The sequence below is a fragment of the Leptidea sinapis genome, chromosome 35 (genome assembly GCF_905404315.1).
Source record: "Leptidea sinapis chromosome 35, ilLepSina1.1, whole genome shotgun sequence".
NCBI lineage: Eukaryota > Metazoa > Arthropoda > Insecta > Lepidoptera > Pieridae > Leptidea > Leptidea sinapis.
The window spans coordinates 6,925,954-6,939,262 of record NC_066299.1 but is presented as its reverse complement, the minus strand read 5'-3'; the positions used below and the strand labels follow the sequence as shown (position 1 = coordinate 6,939,262).

General features: G+C 33.7%; 2 protein-coding genes across 4 annotated transcripts in view; both read right to left on the bottom strand.

Annotated features, from left to right (window-relative positions):
* Positions 1 to 13,309, bottom strand: part of LOC126975257 (cuticle protein 16.5-like) — a 351,637-nt gene that overhangs the window by 55,311 nt on the left and 283,017 nt on the right. The gene's annotated exons all lie outside the window — the stretch shown is intronic.
* The window catches only part of LOC126975192 (prominin-1-A), a 60,754-nt gene continuing 55,997 nt past the window's right edge, over positions 8,553 to 13,309 (bottom strand). Inside the window, exons 16-18 of the mRNA XM_050822958.1 lie at positions 12,692 to 12,825; positions 11,495 to 11,551; positions 8,553 to 8,784 (exon numbers count right to left, since the gene is read on the bottom strand). Coding sequence (XP_050678915.1) covers positions 8,754 to 8,784; positions 11,495 to 11,551; positions 12,692 to 12,825 — 222 coding nt within the window. The 3' untranslated portion in view covers positions 8,553 to 8,753. The remainder of the gene's footprint in view (positions 8,785 to 11,494; positions 11,552 to 12,691; positions 12,826 to 13,309) is intronic.

Genomic DNA, 13,309 nt, shown 5'->3' with positions numbered 1-13,309 from the left:
GTATTTTTCTAACTAGTATGCATATTTTTATTTAATTACAGTATAATATGAGAGATTTTGTTTATTTAATTCTCTTTCATCTTGTTACATGGATCCGTTGCTGTCGATATTTTGAGACTTGTGCTAAAAAAAAGGCGACAAGTAGTTTTGGCACTCCTCTGTTGATGTGAAGCTGATACTGCCTAAAGAATTCGAAAAGAACGAAACAGGTGCAAATCTGAAAGAGCAAGGTAAACAACACGCCCCAACCAAACCCACTTAACTTTTGCTGAGTGGCTTAATTGTGTGTGTAGTCTAGCGGTTCCGTGATAAAAACCCACAATCTTTTTATTGATCTATTCCGGTCTCTAGCTCTCAACATCTTGCGTTAATCCTACCAGTTGCCAGCAGTAGTGATCCGATGGTTCAGTCCTGCGGTAAAACCTCATAGTGAACAATGCCCTTCTAATTTCGGACGTGCTTACGTCTACCAACCTATTACTTGTACTGATGAAATTTTACAAGTTATTCTCATACCTAACAATTTCTAAAAGAAACGGGTTGCACTCCGGGAGAGCCGACGGCAAAACTTGAATATTAACGTTGAATATTTTGGAATGGTTAGGGAATAATTTCCCACGAAATGCTTTTATTTATCAGTAGTAGTATCATTTATGTGGTTAAATACAATATTCATTTATTGCGCTATCGTACACAAAAATGACAGTTTACATAACATAAAAATTCTACACTTACATTATAACAATTGTGTTAGATTTAAAAGTTTATCTCCCAGAAAAATCAACTTTCATCCATAATTTCAACGACTGTCTTACGAATTTTAGATCAGCTCACGTGTCCTGATGCGAGTTTAACATTTTATACCCATTCCGAGAAAAGCGCTCAACACCGCTAAAAAATGTTCATTTCAAAAATCATTCAATGAAATATTGATATATTAGACATAATAATATAAATTTAATATTTCATTCTCAATAAGTATCTCTATATTTCTACTTGAATAAAATCCCTTGTACAGGATTAAAACTTTAGAAATGGTTTTAAAAATAAAGTAACAATTACATGCGTTTTAATCCTATAGAAGAATTATTTTTATGGAAAAGGAGGACAAACGAGCGTACGGGTCACCTGGTGTTAAGTGATCACCGCCTCCCACATTCTCTTGCAACACCACAGGAATCACAGGAGCGTTGCCGGCCTTTAAGGAAGGTGTACGCGCTCTTATTAATAAATTTGTAACACTCGCCTTAATTAAAGAAAGTTTCTCTACTTTATACTTCAATCGTAAAATAAAATACTTAATCAAACTAATATATGAACTTTGATCACTTCAGATTAAGTAACCTTCCTTCCTTCCTTCCTTGTGCAGTGTTTCCAGGACGATATGACATCATACGATCCTTCAAGGCCGGCAACGCTCCTGTGATTCCATTGCTGTTGCAAGAGAATGTGGGCGGCGGTGATCCCTTAACACCAGGTGACCCGTACGCTCGCTTATCCTCCTTTTCCATAAAAAAAATACCATATCATTACAAAGCACATTATCTCAATTTATCTGCTTCCTCTCAAATTGGGTCAAGAACGAGGCGGTAAATCAATTCGTGCTGAAAAAAACAAAACAACGAATATAATAATTTGTGTATTTTCACCCCGCTATCTAATCTGGCTCAAGGCCAAATGATATAAACCGAATTTAGTATGTCATTTTATGTTTTCCGCTTCCGCTTGGCTTTTTGTAGCTCCGCGTCAGGTATTGCTATAAAATAACTTGTTTAGTTGTTCACTATTCGGGCCACTGGCTCTCGTTAAATTTATTACAAATTTACCGAGTATGAATTATTATTGCAATTTTTTTCTTGATCCGTAAAAGGTGATGTAAGGTTGAAGGATTTATTGGAGCGATTAACTTTAATTTTTTCATACTTGAAAATTGTAACAAGTCCCTTATTTTTGTTGCTTGAAAAAGTATAGAAATTTATATAGAAGATTGTTATTAATAATGTAATGTAATGTAACTCAATATTGATTAATTTATTAATAAAAACAATCAACTACAAATATACACATTTACTAATCTTTGCAATATTGTATATATCATTAAAAAGAGCGCAAAAAAAGAATGCTGGGAGAGTTTCTCGCACCGCTTCTTCTCTCTCAGAGCGCAATTTGTTAATGAAACGGTAGTAGTATCTAGTTTATTAGAAATGACATAAAAAGAGTTCTAAAAGAATCAATTTTGAGAAAATAAACGCCTTTTATGGTAAAGTTTGATGATAAGGTAAGGGTGAATATTTATTCTCTGATCGAGGTACGCTCCAGATCTTGGGTTAACTGTCAAATCTATATGGTTTGGTTATCTAGTACTAAGTACCCCACCCAACCGAGCCCCTTGTCTTTATACCAAAGGAAGGAGGAAAGAAATGTATATATATCAAAACAATTAAATAGAAAAAAAAATTATAATTTATTTATAAAACTTCGATTAGAACGTCGTCCAACTTCCGTCGCCACGAATTCTTCTAACGTGCTTAGAATGTGATAAAAACAAGATATGCAAAAATGATTTAGAAATTCTAGATAGACTGATACACGCATTTCCTTTCTTACATTTCTAAATTAGTCTTGTAATTTTTAATATGTTTGCTCTATTTTATTTCCTGTTCCACATATCCAATGAACTATTTGATGCTTCTACGCAGATAATTTTGCAACTTTTATTAAAATTCAATCTGTGCATAGTATTTCAGCTGTATATTTTTGAATCTAACCAGGAGCGGTACTGCTATAGGTATTAGGTATTGCAATATTGTCCGTACAGATCTATTATTGTTTCATCCAACTCTATGAATGTATCAAGTTCTATGCGATAAGAAGTTTGCCATGGGCACCGTGATTAGTTGCATTAATCTACGTTGTAGACAGTGCACAATCGAAGTCAATACCTATGTATTGGCTTTACTGTTGGAGAGAATATTGTCAGTATAATGACAAGAAAAAAACTAAAAATAAATGATGCAGTTGAGCTTTATTTACAATATTGTTGCCATATATTGCTGTATAAGCTCCTTAAAAACACCTTATCATTATTATGTAATTCATAAGAACATAATTCATTGATTTCTATATTAGTACTCTCAATTGGCCAAAATCAGTTCACCGATTATATGTGTTTTTTACAATATCTTCGATTTAAACGATTAATCTGAATGAATAACACCACCATAGTACCTACACTATAAAGATAAAAGATTTGGCTATGTAGAGTTTGGATAAAAATGCATATTATATTATGCTTGAGAATAATTATTGTTTTCATTTCATCATAATTACGATTGCTAACAAGTTTTTTTAATATACATATTTTATTATCTGCTGTGTTATAACTCCGAATAAATAACTCTCACGATTCCAAAATTTAAGGGAACCGCTATAATTAGAATATAATAAAAAAATATTGATAACAAACCACCACCACACAATTGTTCTACTACACGTATAATTGTACTAACACTAACTATTAAAAATAAAATAATCCTTTAATAATACGACTAACTTAATTTATTTTAATAAATAAAACTTAAATTAACTTAACTAGTAATTTGTCTTTCATCCAGTCTGGTCCCCTTTACATATTGTCCTCCCATCTTTTAATCTGTCTACCTTTCCTTCATTTCCCGTCTCTTGGATATCATTATGTCACGGTCTTTGTCCATTTCTCTTTCTTTTCCCTCAGAATGTCTCCAGTCTATTTCCACTTTAGCTTTTGAGACATCTTGTGTTCGTTTTCGAATTTTTCTTTTACTCTTAATTTTCTCTAATAATTTACTTTGTTTACATAGCCATTAAAACCAATTAAATAATACAATTTATTACTAAAAACTAAGAAGTAGGTACTGTTTTTCAATGAGTGCCACCAAATGGAGCTAACTCAGTAATAAGCTGCACTGGCGTGGCGCCAATGTAACCTAAACCTAAAGGCTTTTCAGTTACCCTAACATTATTGACTCGTAGACTACCAGCTTGATTATAGTCATTTTTTACATTATAGCTGTGAATATAACTAATTACAAGGATATGAGATAAAATAATAATAATAAAACTTTATTTGATTCCACGAAAAAATTACAATTATTTAATCTTACTTCTTAGTTTTTTTTTTATGGAATAGGAGGACAAACGAGCGTACGGGTCACCTGTTGTTAAGTGATCACCGCCGCCCACAATCTCTTGCAACACTGGGGGAATCACAGGAGCGTTGCCGGCCTTTAAGGAAGTTGTACGCGCTTTTTTGAAGGTACCCATGTCGTATCGTCCCTGAAACACCGCACAAGGAAGCTCATTCCACAGCTTTGTAGTACGTGTAAGAAAGCTCCTTGAAAACCGCACTGTGGAGGACCGCCACACATCCAGATGGTGAGGATGATATCCTAACTTGTGGCGTGTCGTGCGAAGGTGGAATTCGGCGGCAGGAATCAGGTTAAACAGCTCTTCGGAACACTCCCCGTGATAAATGCGGTAGAAGACACACAATGAAGCGACGTCTCTACGCAACGCCAAGTGATCCAGCCGTTCACAGAGCACTGGGTCCCCGACAATTCGAGCTGCTCTGCGTTGCACGCGGTCAAATAGATCAAGCTGATACTGGGGTGCGCCAGACAAGAGATGACAGCAATACTCCATGTGTGGCCGGACCTGCGCTTTGTAGAGCGCTAGTATCTTAGTTACTTTCCTTGGGTTGTTTGGACCCCTTTTGGGTAAAAGCCTCCTCCAAAGAATTATTTTTTGTTTTGGTTTTTGCCATCTACCACAAGGCCTGCTTCTCTTTCTGATGCCTTGAGGTCTGGAACATTTAATTATTCTGTGTGTCCATCTATTGTCAGTGTATCAGGCCACGTGCCCCGCCCACTTCCATTTTCTTTCAAATGGATATGAGATATTATAAGAAATATTATAAAGCGCTCAGTTGTAGCTTAATTGTATAAAGTTTATTGACTTTGACTTTGAGAACAAGATGCATAATATGGAACCAATTTTAAGTTATTTTTTTTTTTCTCCAGCGATGTGCTAACTATTAAACTTGACTAAAGCGTCTGGTTTAGAGTTTCGACTTGCTCAGATACAGTGTTTAGGTGATGCGTGATAGTTATTTGCCCAAAAAACAGAACGATAGGACTGATGTAAAGCTTTTACAAATTTGACTAAATGTTTCTAGTTCACACCTTCAAATCTTAATATATTTAAATTACGTGACACGTTGTTTGTCGGATGAACGGAATGAACGGATTTTAATGGGGATTACTTCATGGAGTGCAGTTTGGTTCAACTTGAGAGATAGGATAGTTTTTATTTCGATTTGGAACCCATAATTATTTTTATTTTCAATATTTGTTTTGTATGGACATATTTTCTATGAGAGAATTTATTGCACGGTTTGACAGTTCCGCTGTGAAATCATTATAACGTTATAGAAGATAGAAGAATATAGTCATAGAAGTTCATTATAACAACAGGGAGCATTTTTTACGAAATAATTTTTGATGTTTTGAAATATTATTGGCAAATTCCTAAACAACAGTATTTTTTTTTTATTATCTACAGAAGAACGTCAGTTGAGTCAGGTAGTACTAAATTATTTTCTAATTGACTAAAATACTAGCCCAGTCCAAATAACCCTTTAAATATTAACAGTAATTACATAGTAACACTCATAGTTTTATTGAAAATATTCATATTAATAGTGGTCTGATATTTCTCTTCGCAGACTAAGTTGCATATTAATAACACACATGACCTAAATTACTGTATGTGGAGTACTTATATCATTAAATAAATATTAATATCTGGTTAACATAGACACTGGAGATATTTCCATGTAAGGGGCTTCTAGCATATTATTATGGTCATTAGTTAAGAATTTATAATATTGTCATGGAGTCAGTATTCCATATTAATTAATTTTTCTGGATCTTGCTGTGCTTGAGACATTTCATCATTATATGTTTCTTTCAATATATGTTTGATTGATGAGTTATTTTTCCATTAATCGATACGGAAAATTTGGGTTTCAAATCAATGGAGACGCATTATTTTTTATTTTATAAGAAAAAACTTTCAGTGGTCGATATTTTAAGTTTCACTCTAGATCTAGAATAAACACACACAAATAAACATTTTATGTCCAATACTAGGTTATTTTTAATTAAAATAAGTGTAATAAAGAGAGGCCTGGTGAGTTTCTTGTGTCCGTTTTTCCTCAGCACCAGATTTCGTATAGGCAATTTTGACGTTCAATTTTGAATAAGCAATTTGAGAAAGTGAAATCCTTTTTTAAATGGACAAAAAAATTTCTTTATATACTTAGATGAATCAGTTACACATATGAATGAATGTGTAGTCACAAATATTATCAACATTTTGGAAAAGTTGACTTTTAGTGAGAAAAAATGTCAAGTAGCTTATTGCCACTCTTTAGAATCAACTTTTAAAGCTTCATCGTTTTAAAAACACTGAGGTAAGTAATATATTATAGAAATATATTTATTTACCATAGGGAGTGACAATAACAATATAAGATATTGTAACAACACTTGGTAACATAACAAATGTGAAATAAAAACTTCAACATAAAGTAATTTTGATTTGATTTATAGACGACCTTAAAGCTCGATAATGCGTGAAACCATTTACATTTGTTTATGTGTTAGCTTGTGGTTCAATATTCACAATACTAAGGACCTAATGTCAAAAGTGGATGATTATTTACGACCTGTCAATTAAAATCGGTTACATTAACAATAGATTCACTCACGCTTCGATATTCTTCACTCTCGCACGCTGTGAGCACTCTAAAAAAAAGCGATTCCCTTGATTGCGTCATTCATAGATCGACAGATGACGGTGATAATCTTGTTAAAAACGTAGATATCCAAAATCAACTACGTTTTAAAGGTTTAAAAAAAACTGTTCGCTTTTAAACTTAGTCGGATGATAATTCGTCGCCCTACTGTAATTATTGCTATTTCAAACTCATGTCAAATGACTGCATGTTTTATAAACAATTTGTTGTTTTTTTAAGTGATAACCCTCACTTCTAGGATTAACGATAGTTTACTATAAAACATGCACAAATAAAAATTGAAAAACAAAACTTTATGAACGATGCGGGATTCAAACCCACGACCTCCGGCGTTCCTTGCCGGTGCTCTAAACCACTGAGCTAACCGTTCGATTACCGCCTCGTTATAAAGCCGCAACCTGAGAGTTGAACAAAGCAAACAGAATTATATAACGTGGGTTAGAATCCCGCATCGTACATAAAATTTTGTTTTTCAAATTTTATTTGTGCATGTTTTATAGTAAACTAAATTTCAAAATTTTACTTAGGCAGTCCCGCCGCTTATTACGTAGTATTTATGTTTGTCTGTATGCTACTATACTTATTAAATATCTATGGTCTAATCTATATTTTAACCACATATCGTGAAATTTACAAAGCTACCTCTATAGTGCTCATTGACGTCATTAATGTTATAGTCCAGTGGCTTAAGGCTGAGTGTAGATATCAATCAGTTAATCACTTTTAACGTGTAATTGTATATACAGATGGTATGGTATTACTGACCAGTACATCTGGCTTTTCATTTGAAAGTTCATTCGCAACAGTGAGTGAATTTGACTTCTGAAATGTTTCATGAAATATTAATGTTCGAATCACCGCAGGTTACGAAACTATTATACAATCGTCTGTGAATACTGGAAGTCTCCTACTTCTACATAGACGAAGCCCTCAATATTTGAGAATGAATAGTATTCTAGTTTTCATATTTCAAGTTAAACGTGTGGGTAGTTCGAATATTAAACTTAATCTATAGAATATATATTTATACATTGAACGTTGGGTTTACTTCTCTCTCTTTTATTAATATTTACTAGAAGCTATTCATTGTAATGTAGTTATTATTTTGAAATGAAGAACTTTACATTATTTTTGATAATTTCAGACGTAAGGTAATCACCTCATGGCCAAATACGTACCCTGATAACAAACTGGATATTCTCTATATTTTCTAAATCTCAATACCTAAATGCATGTTAATGTTTTTATAATAGAAATAGTGAAAGTGTCAGCACCGGATGTACACTTCAGAATGCACATACAGTAGGGGTGCTTTCATACTACGTCCAATCTGTACACGTGAAAATACAGATCTAGAAACTTCGGAACGAATTCGGATGATCCAATTCCAAGCAATTCAGGTGCCACTTTTTGGCATACGGCATTTTATTCGAAGCGACACCAGAGCATTCTCGTCGTTAATCATGAATCCTTTCAATCGGCGTGATTTTCTGACAATGCTATTGTAAGTACAATGGCGCAGAAGAAGTAAAGAATTCTGGGTGCATCATCTCTTGGTGGACCGACGTTTAAGTAAGTTTAAGCATAACAGCTTAAACTAAATGGGATATCTTCTACGTCTGCTATTCTATCAGTGTATCAACCACATAAAAACCAACACAGTATTAATATTTCACATTGTTTATATTGGAAATAAAATAGAAGTTAATTTCCATATCATTTATAAATGACACACATTATGGCCGAAAACAGAAATCATATTGAATTACATAAAACATTATTAGAACAACGATTGCTTTTAATACTATGTGGTTATAAATTTTGTGCTTGCAGTTGGTGAAACAGCGTTGACTTGAAACAAGGTGAGTTTTTGTTTCATCCTCAAGTGATTGCTTCATCACCAGCTATCATTTCGAGGGGGTGGAGGCCTGGAAGTAAAACATAATAATGTATATTAACAATTTGTTATTTATGCAAATGTTCAGAGTTTTTTTTTTCTTTAGTGCTATTTCCGCTTTTATTTGTCTTTACCAATTCGACACGTGTTTCGCCTCTACACGAGGCAAATGAGTCACTTGCCAGAGTTTAGCGAGTCAACATCTTCTGAGGATGCCTCGTGTAGAGGCCAAAGACGTGCCGAATTGCTTAAAGTCAAATATTGGCGGAATTAACACTAAATAAAAAAAAACTCAAATCATTTGGATAATTATGGATTTCCGCATAGTAACGCCTACTTCAGTAAATTAACTTGTTATTTGTAAAGTGATAACCTTCACTTCTGGGATTAATTATACAAATTAAATCGGTAACCATGAACGATACGGGACTCGAACCCGCGACCTCTCGGATTCCGTTCGAGCACTCTTTCCAACTGAGCCAACAGTTCTCAGGATGTTGCTCCATCTTATTGAGTTGAACGAGATATAGGTACCAAAATTCACGACCCATGCGTAGTTGAACAGTTGGCTCAGTTGGAAAGAACACTCGTTAGAGTACTTTGTTAAAATAAAATACTTTTTGAAGGATCAAAACGCGTTTACAATTAGTTTTTGGGTAAAAGTTACATTGCCGTTATTTTTTTAAGCCCGACGTTTCGTGAGCTTTAAAGGATCACGCTAGCCTGAAAATACGATGTAAATTAATGTGTAACACTCGCGTACACAAAGAAAATAGATACTTATATAAATTAGAATTTAACTTATATAAAAGATTTGCAAATTACTTAGTATTAAAGTTCTTCCACTATTAGGGTCTCATTAATTACATGTGGCCATTTATAACTGTCGTCATTTGTAATTAAACTGTAAGTACTGACGAAATATGGACTTAAGACCAAATAACTCATTTGAACATAGATATTGGCTTGCAAAAAATGTAAAATTAGGCAGGCGGCTTATAAGTTGCAGCTTATTCAAGCTAATTGAATCAAACTAGCAAACAATTGGTGACTGAAACCAGTATCTTATCACAAGTTTAAAAATAGGCGGCAAAAGGATATAAATATATGCATGTGTAATGCTGGCAAAACGTTTACGTCTTTTGTTGTTGTTTTTACAGAAGTAAAGTCAACAACCTTATTATTGTAGACTAGAAAGTCTACAATAATAAGGTTGTTAAGCCAAAATAAGATTTTATCTAAATATTATAATAATAATAATATTGACACACTTTTATACAAATTATCCGTCCCAAACTAGGCATAGCCTGTACTATGGGTACAAGACAACGATATATCTTTATATATATAATTCTTGTGTGCGTGTGTATGTCACTGAACTCCTCCTAGACGGCTGGACCGATTCTAATGAAACTTTCTGTGTGTATTCAGGTGGATTCGAGAATGGTTTAGATTCACAATTAAACTACCTCCTAAACGGCTGGACCGATTTTGATGATTTTTTTGTGTGTTGCAGTGAATTTGAGATTGGTGTGTGTCTTCAGGTGGATTTGAGAATTATTTTGATTCACAATTGCACTACCTCCTAAACGGCTGGACCGATTTTGATGATTTGTTTGTGTGTTCCAGTGAATTTGAGATTGGTTTAGATTCTCAATTCCGTCCATATAGTGTATTTTAGAGGAGTCCTAACAGCTGGACCGATTTTTCAAATTAAAGACGTGTGTCCGAAATTACCGACAGAACAACGTCTGTTGGGTCCACTAGTTTAATATAATATACTTACTTAAACATACATAAATACATACAAACAACCATGACTCGGAAAGAAACATCTATATTCATCATATAAATGATGATCATCCATCTACCGGGATTCGAACCCGGGACCTCTAGCTCAGTAGGCAGGGTCACTAGCCACTGTTCGTCGTATGTATATAAATATCTGGATGCGTGTCGTTCCTGTAATTTTCAACTAACTTTCTTCCAAGTACAAGAAAACTGTGAAATAAACTTCCTTACAAGTATTCCTAGGTCAACATGACATAAGCTTTTTCAAAAAAAAAAAAATATGTACACTTACTTTAGTCATTATATTATTTTATGATTTTACCAGAGAGTAGTGTCAGTGGTGATCACCTACCATCAAGTGACAGGTGTGCTAGTTAGTCCTCATATTCAATGAAAGAAAGTAGACTCATAAAAAAGCTAGAAAGACGAAAATATTATGCATTACGTCATTGAAATTTTTTCGAACCATATTCGTAACACGAAAAAATTTTAACAAAAAAACAACCGACTTCAAAGCAAACTATTCCGAAACAATAGATATAATATGCACTAAGAATTAAAAAAATGATTGCGTATTTTATACAATCCGATTCCTTGAATTGCAATGGGGGAAGCACCAGCTTTCAAATAAAAAAAGAATTATCAAAATCGGTTCACCCTTTCGAAAGTTCTGAGGTAACAAACATAAAAAAAATATCAACGAATTGAGAACCTCTTCCCTTTTTGAAGTTGGTTGAAAAGCAAAATGAAGTTATTTTGTCATGGAAGAGGAGGACAAACGAGCGTACGGGTTAGGTCACCTGATGTTAAGTGATCACTGCCGCCCACATTCTCCTGCAACACCTGAGGAATCACAAGAGCGTTGCCGTCCTGTAAACACTGGGATATCCGAAATACCTGTACATAATTTCCAGACTATTTATAAAATATTGTTATAATAAATATATTACTCAGGTGCGCTCCATCCACTGTCTTCGCAAACAGCAGTCGCTGGTGTTCCTTGCTGGCTGCAATTCAAATTCAAATATTTTTATTCAAAATAGGATAAAGTAACACTTTTTGAAAGTCAAAAACTACCCCCCATTCGAAAAACTATGTCTCAGACCTGAGAAGAACGGGTGCAACAAACTCAGAGGGGTTCATTTTTTGATGAAAGATGTTATCTTAATTTTTCTCAGTTGATTATTGAATTATTTATCTATATATATAAGAGATTTCCACGTATATAGTCACTCATCATGATATCTCTGGAACCATTAGAGCTAAAGACTTGAAATTTGGTAGGAATATTCTTTACACCGAGTAGAATGTGGAAATCTTTAGGGGGAGGTCTTTGTCAAGCAGTGGACGTCTGATGATGATGATACGAGGTGACCCGTGCAAATACTTCGCATTTCAAACCATAGACTAACAATATAATTGCATCTAGACAGAGCGTGCCAAAGAGAAGAACATGAACAAGAGATACGGCAAAATAAAAAAAGAAAGCGAATGTAAACTGTTACTGTCACCAATTTTGATTGAAAAGTTGTAAACAGTCAGCAATGCTTGGCATAAGCTCCTTAGTAACAATTAGCAATTAATATTACACTAGCTAACAATTAGCTAACACACATATTGACAGATCAGAACTGGGCACGCATTATCAGGCTGTGAAGTGACCTATATAAACGGTCACATGCCACATAAACGGTTTCTAAGCTGTATGGTAAAATCTTCTAAGCAAGTATTTTTTTATGAAAAAAAGTTCATTATACTGTCATCAATTGCACTGTTAATTTTCCATCTTATATAAAGCAAAAATAGGCTATCAAATGGTGTTTGAATCTTTGAGTTGATTAAAGAATTTAAAATAAAACACTTTCTAAACGATTAAATCGCGGGTAATTGTAACTGTGTTTTAACATTACATTTTGCGTAAAAGTTACATTTTAATTATTATTTTAGCTAACCCGTCGATTTGTAATTTTTCAGAGCACGTTTTCAAGGATACTGGAAGGGTCTTGTGCTAATAAGAATATAACTTTTATAGAAAAAAATAATGAAAAAATACAGTTACAGTTGTCAGTTAATCATAGAAAATAATGGATCTTGAAGTTGTAAGTAGTAATAAGAAATAAAATATAGAGAGAAATGTATGTACATACCTCAAACTCGTAAGGTTCATTGACTCCAACGATCTCAAATTCCTCCCAAACGATCTCCATAATTTAACACAAAGTGGTGTTAGAGCTGTGCACCAGAACAAACCCAGAAGAACGCCACAAAACCACCAGCCATGCTACAAATTATGTATTATTTTAGAATATAAATCATTTTGTAATTACTCAAATAAAATTTGAAAACAAAATTTTATGAACGATGCGGGACTTGAACCCGCGACCTCTCTCAGGTTGTGGCTTCAGAACAAAGCATACAAGATTTTATCAACTCAGTTGGTTAGAGCGCTCGCACGTGAGAAATCGCGGGTTCATAAAATTTTACTTTCAAATTTTATTTGTGTAATTAATCCCAGAAGTGATCACTTTATGAAAAGATACCACTTTAAAAAATAACAAATTCTGTACATTTTTGTAATCATAAATAAATTCGTATTCATAATTATTTCGTTTCGACTTACTAATTAAGAAAGACATACATGGCTGCGTCTGTGAAATTTCGCAGTGACCTTATAAAGTGCATTACCAATTTAAGTATTAACAAATATGATTAAATAAGTATATTACACATTATTATTATTATTTATTTCATAAACTCATGACTCA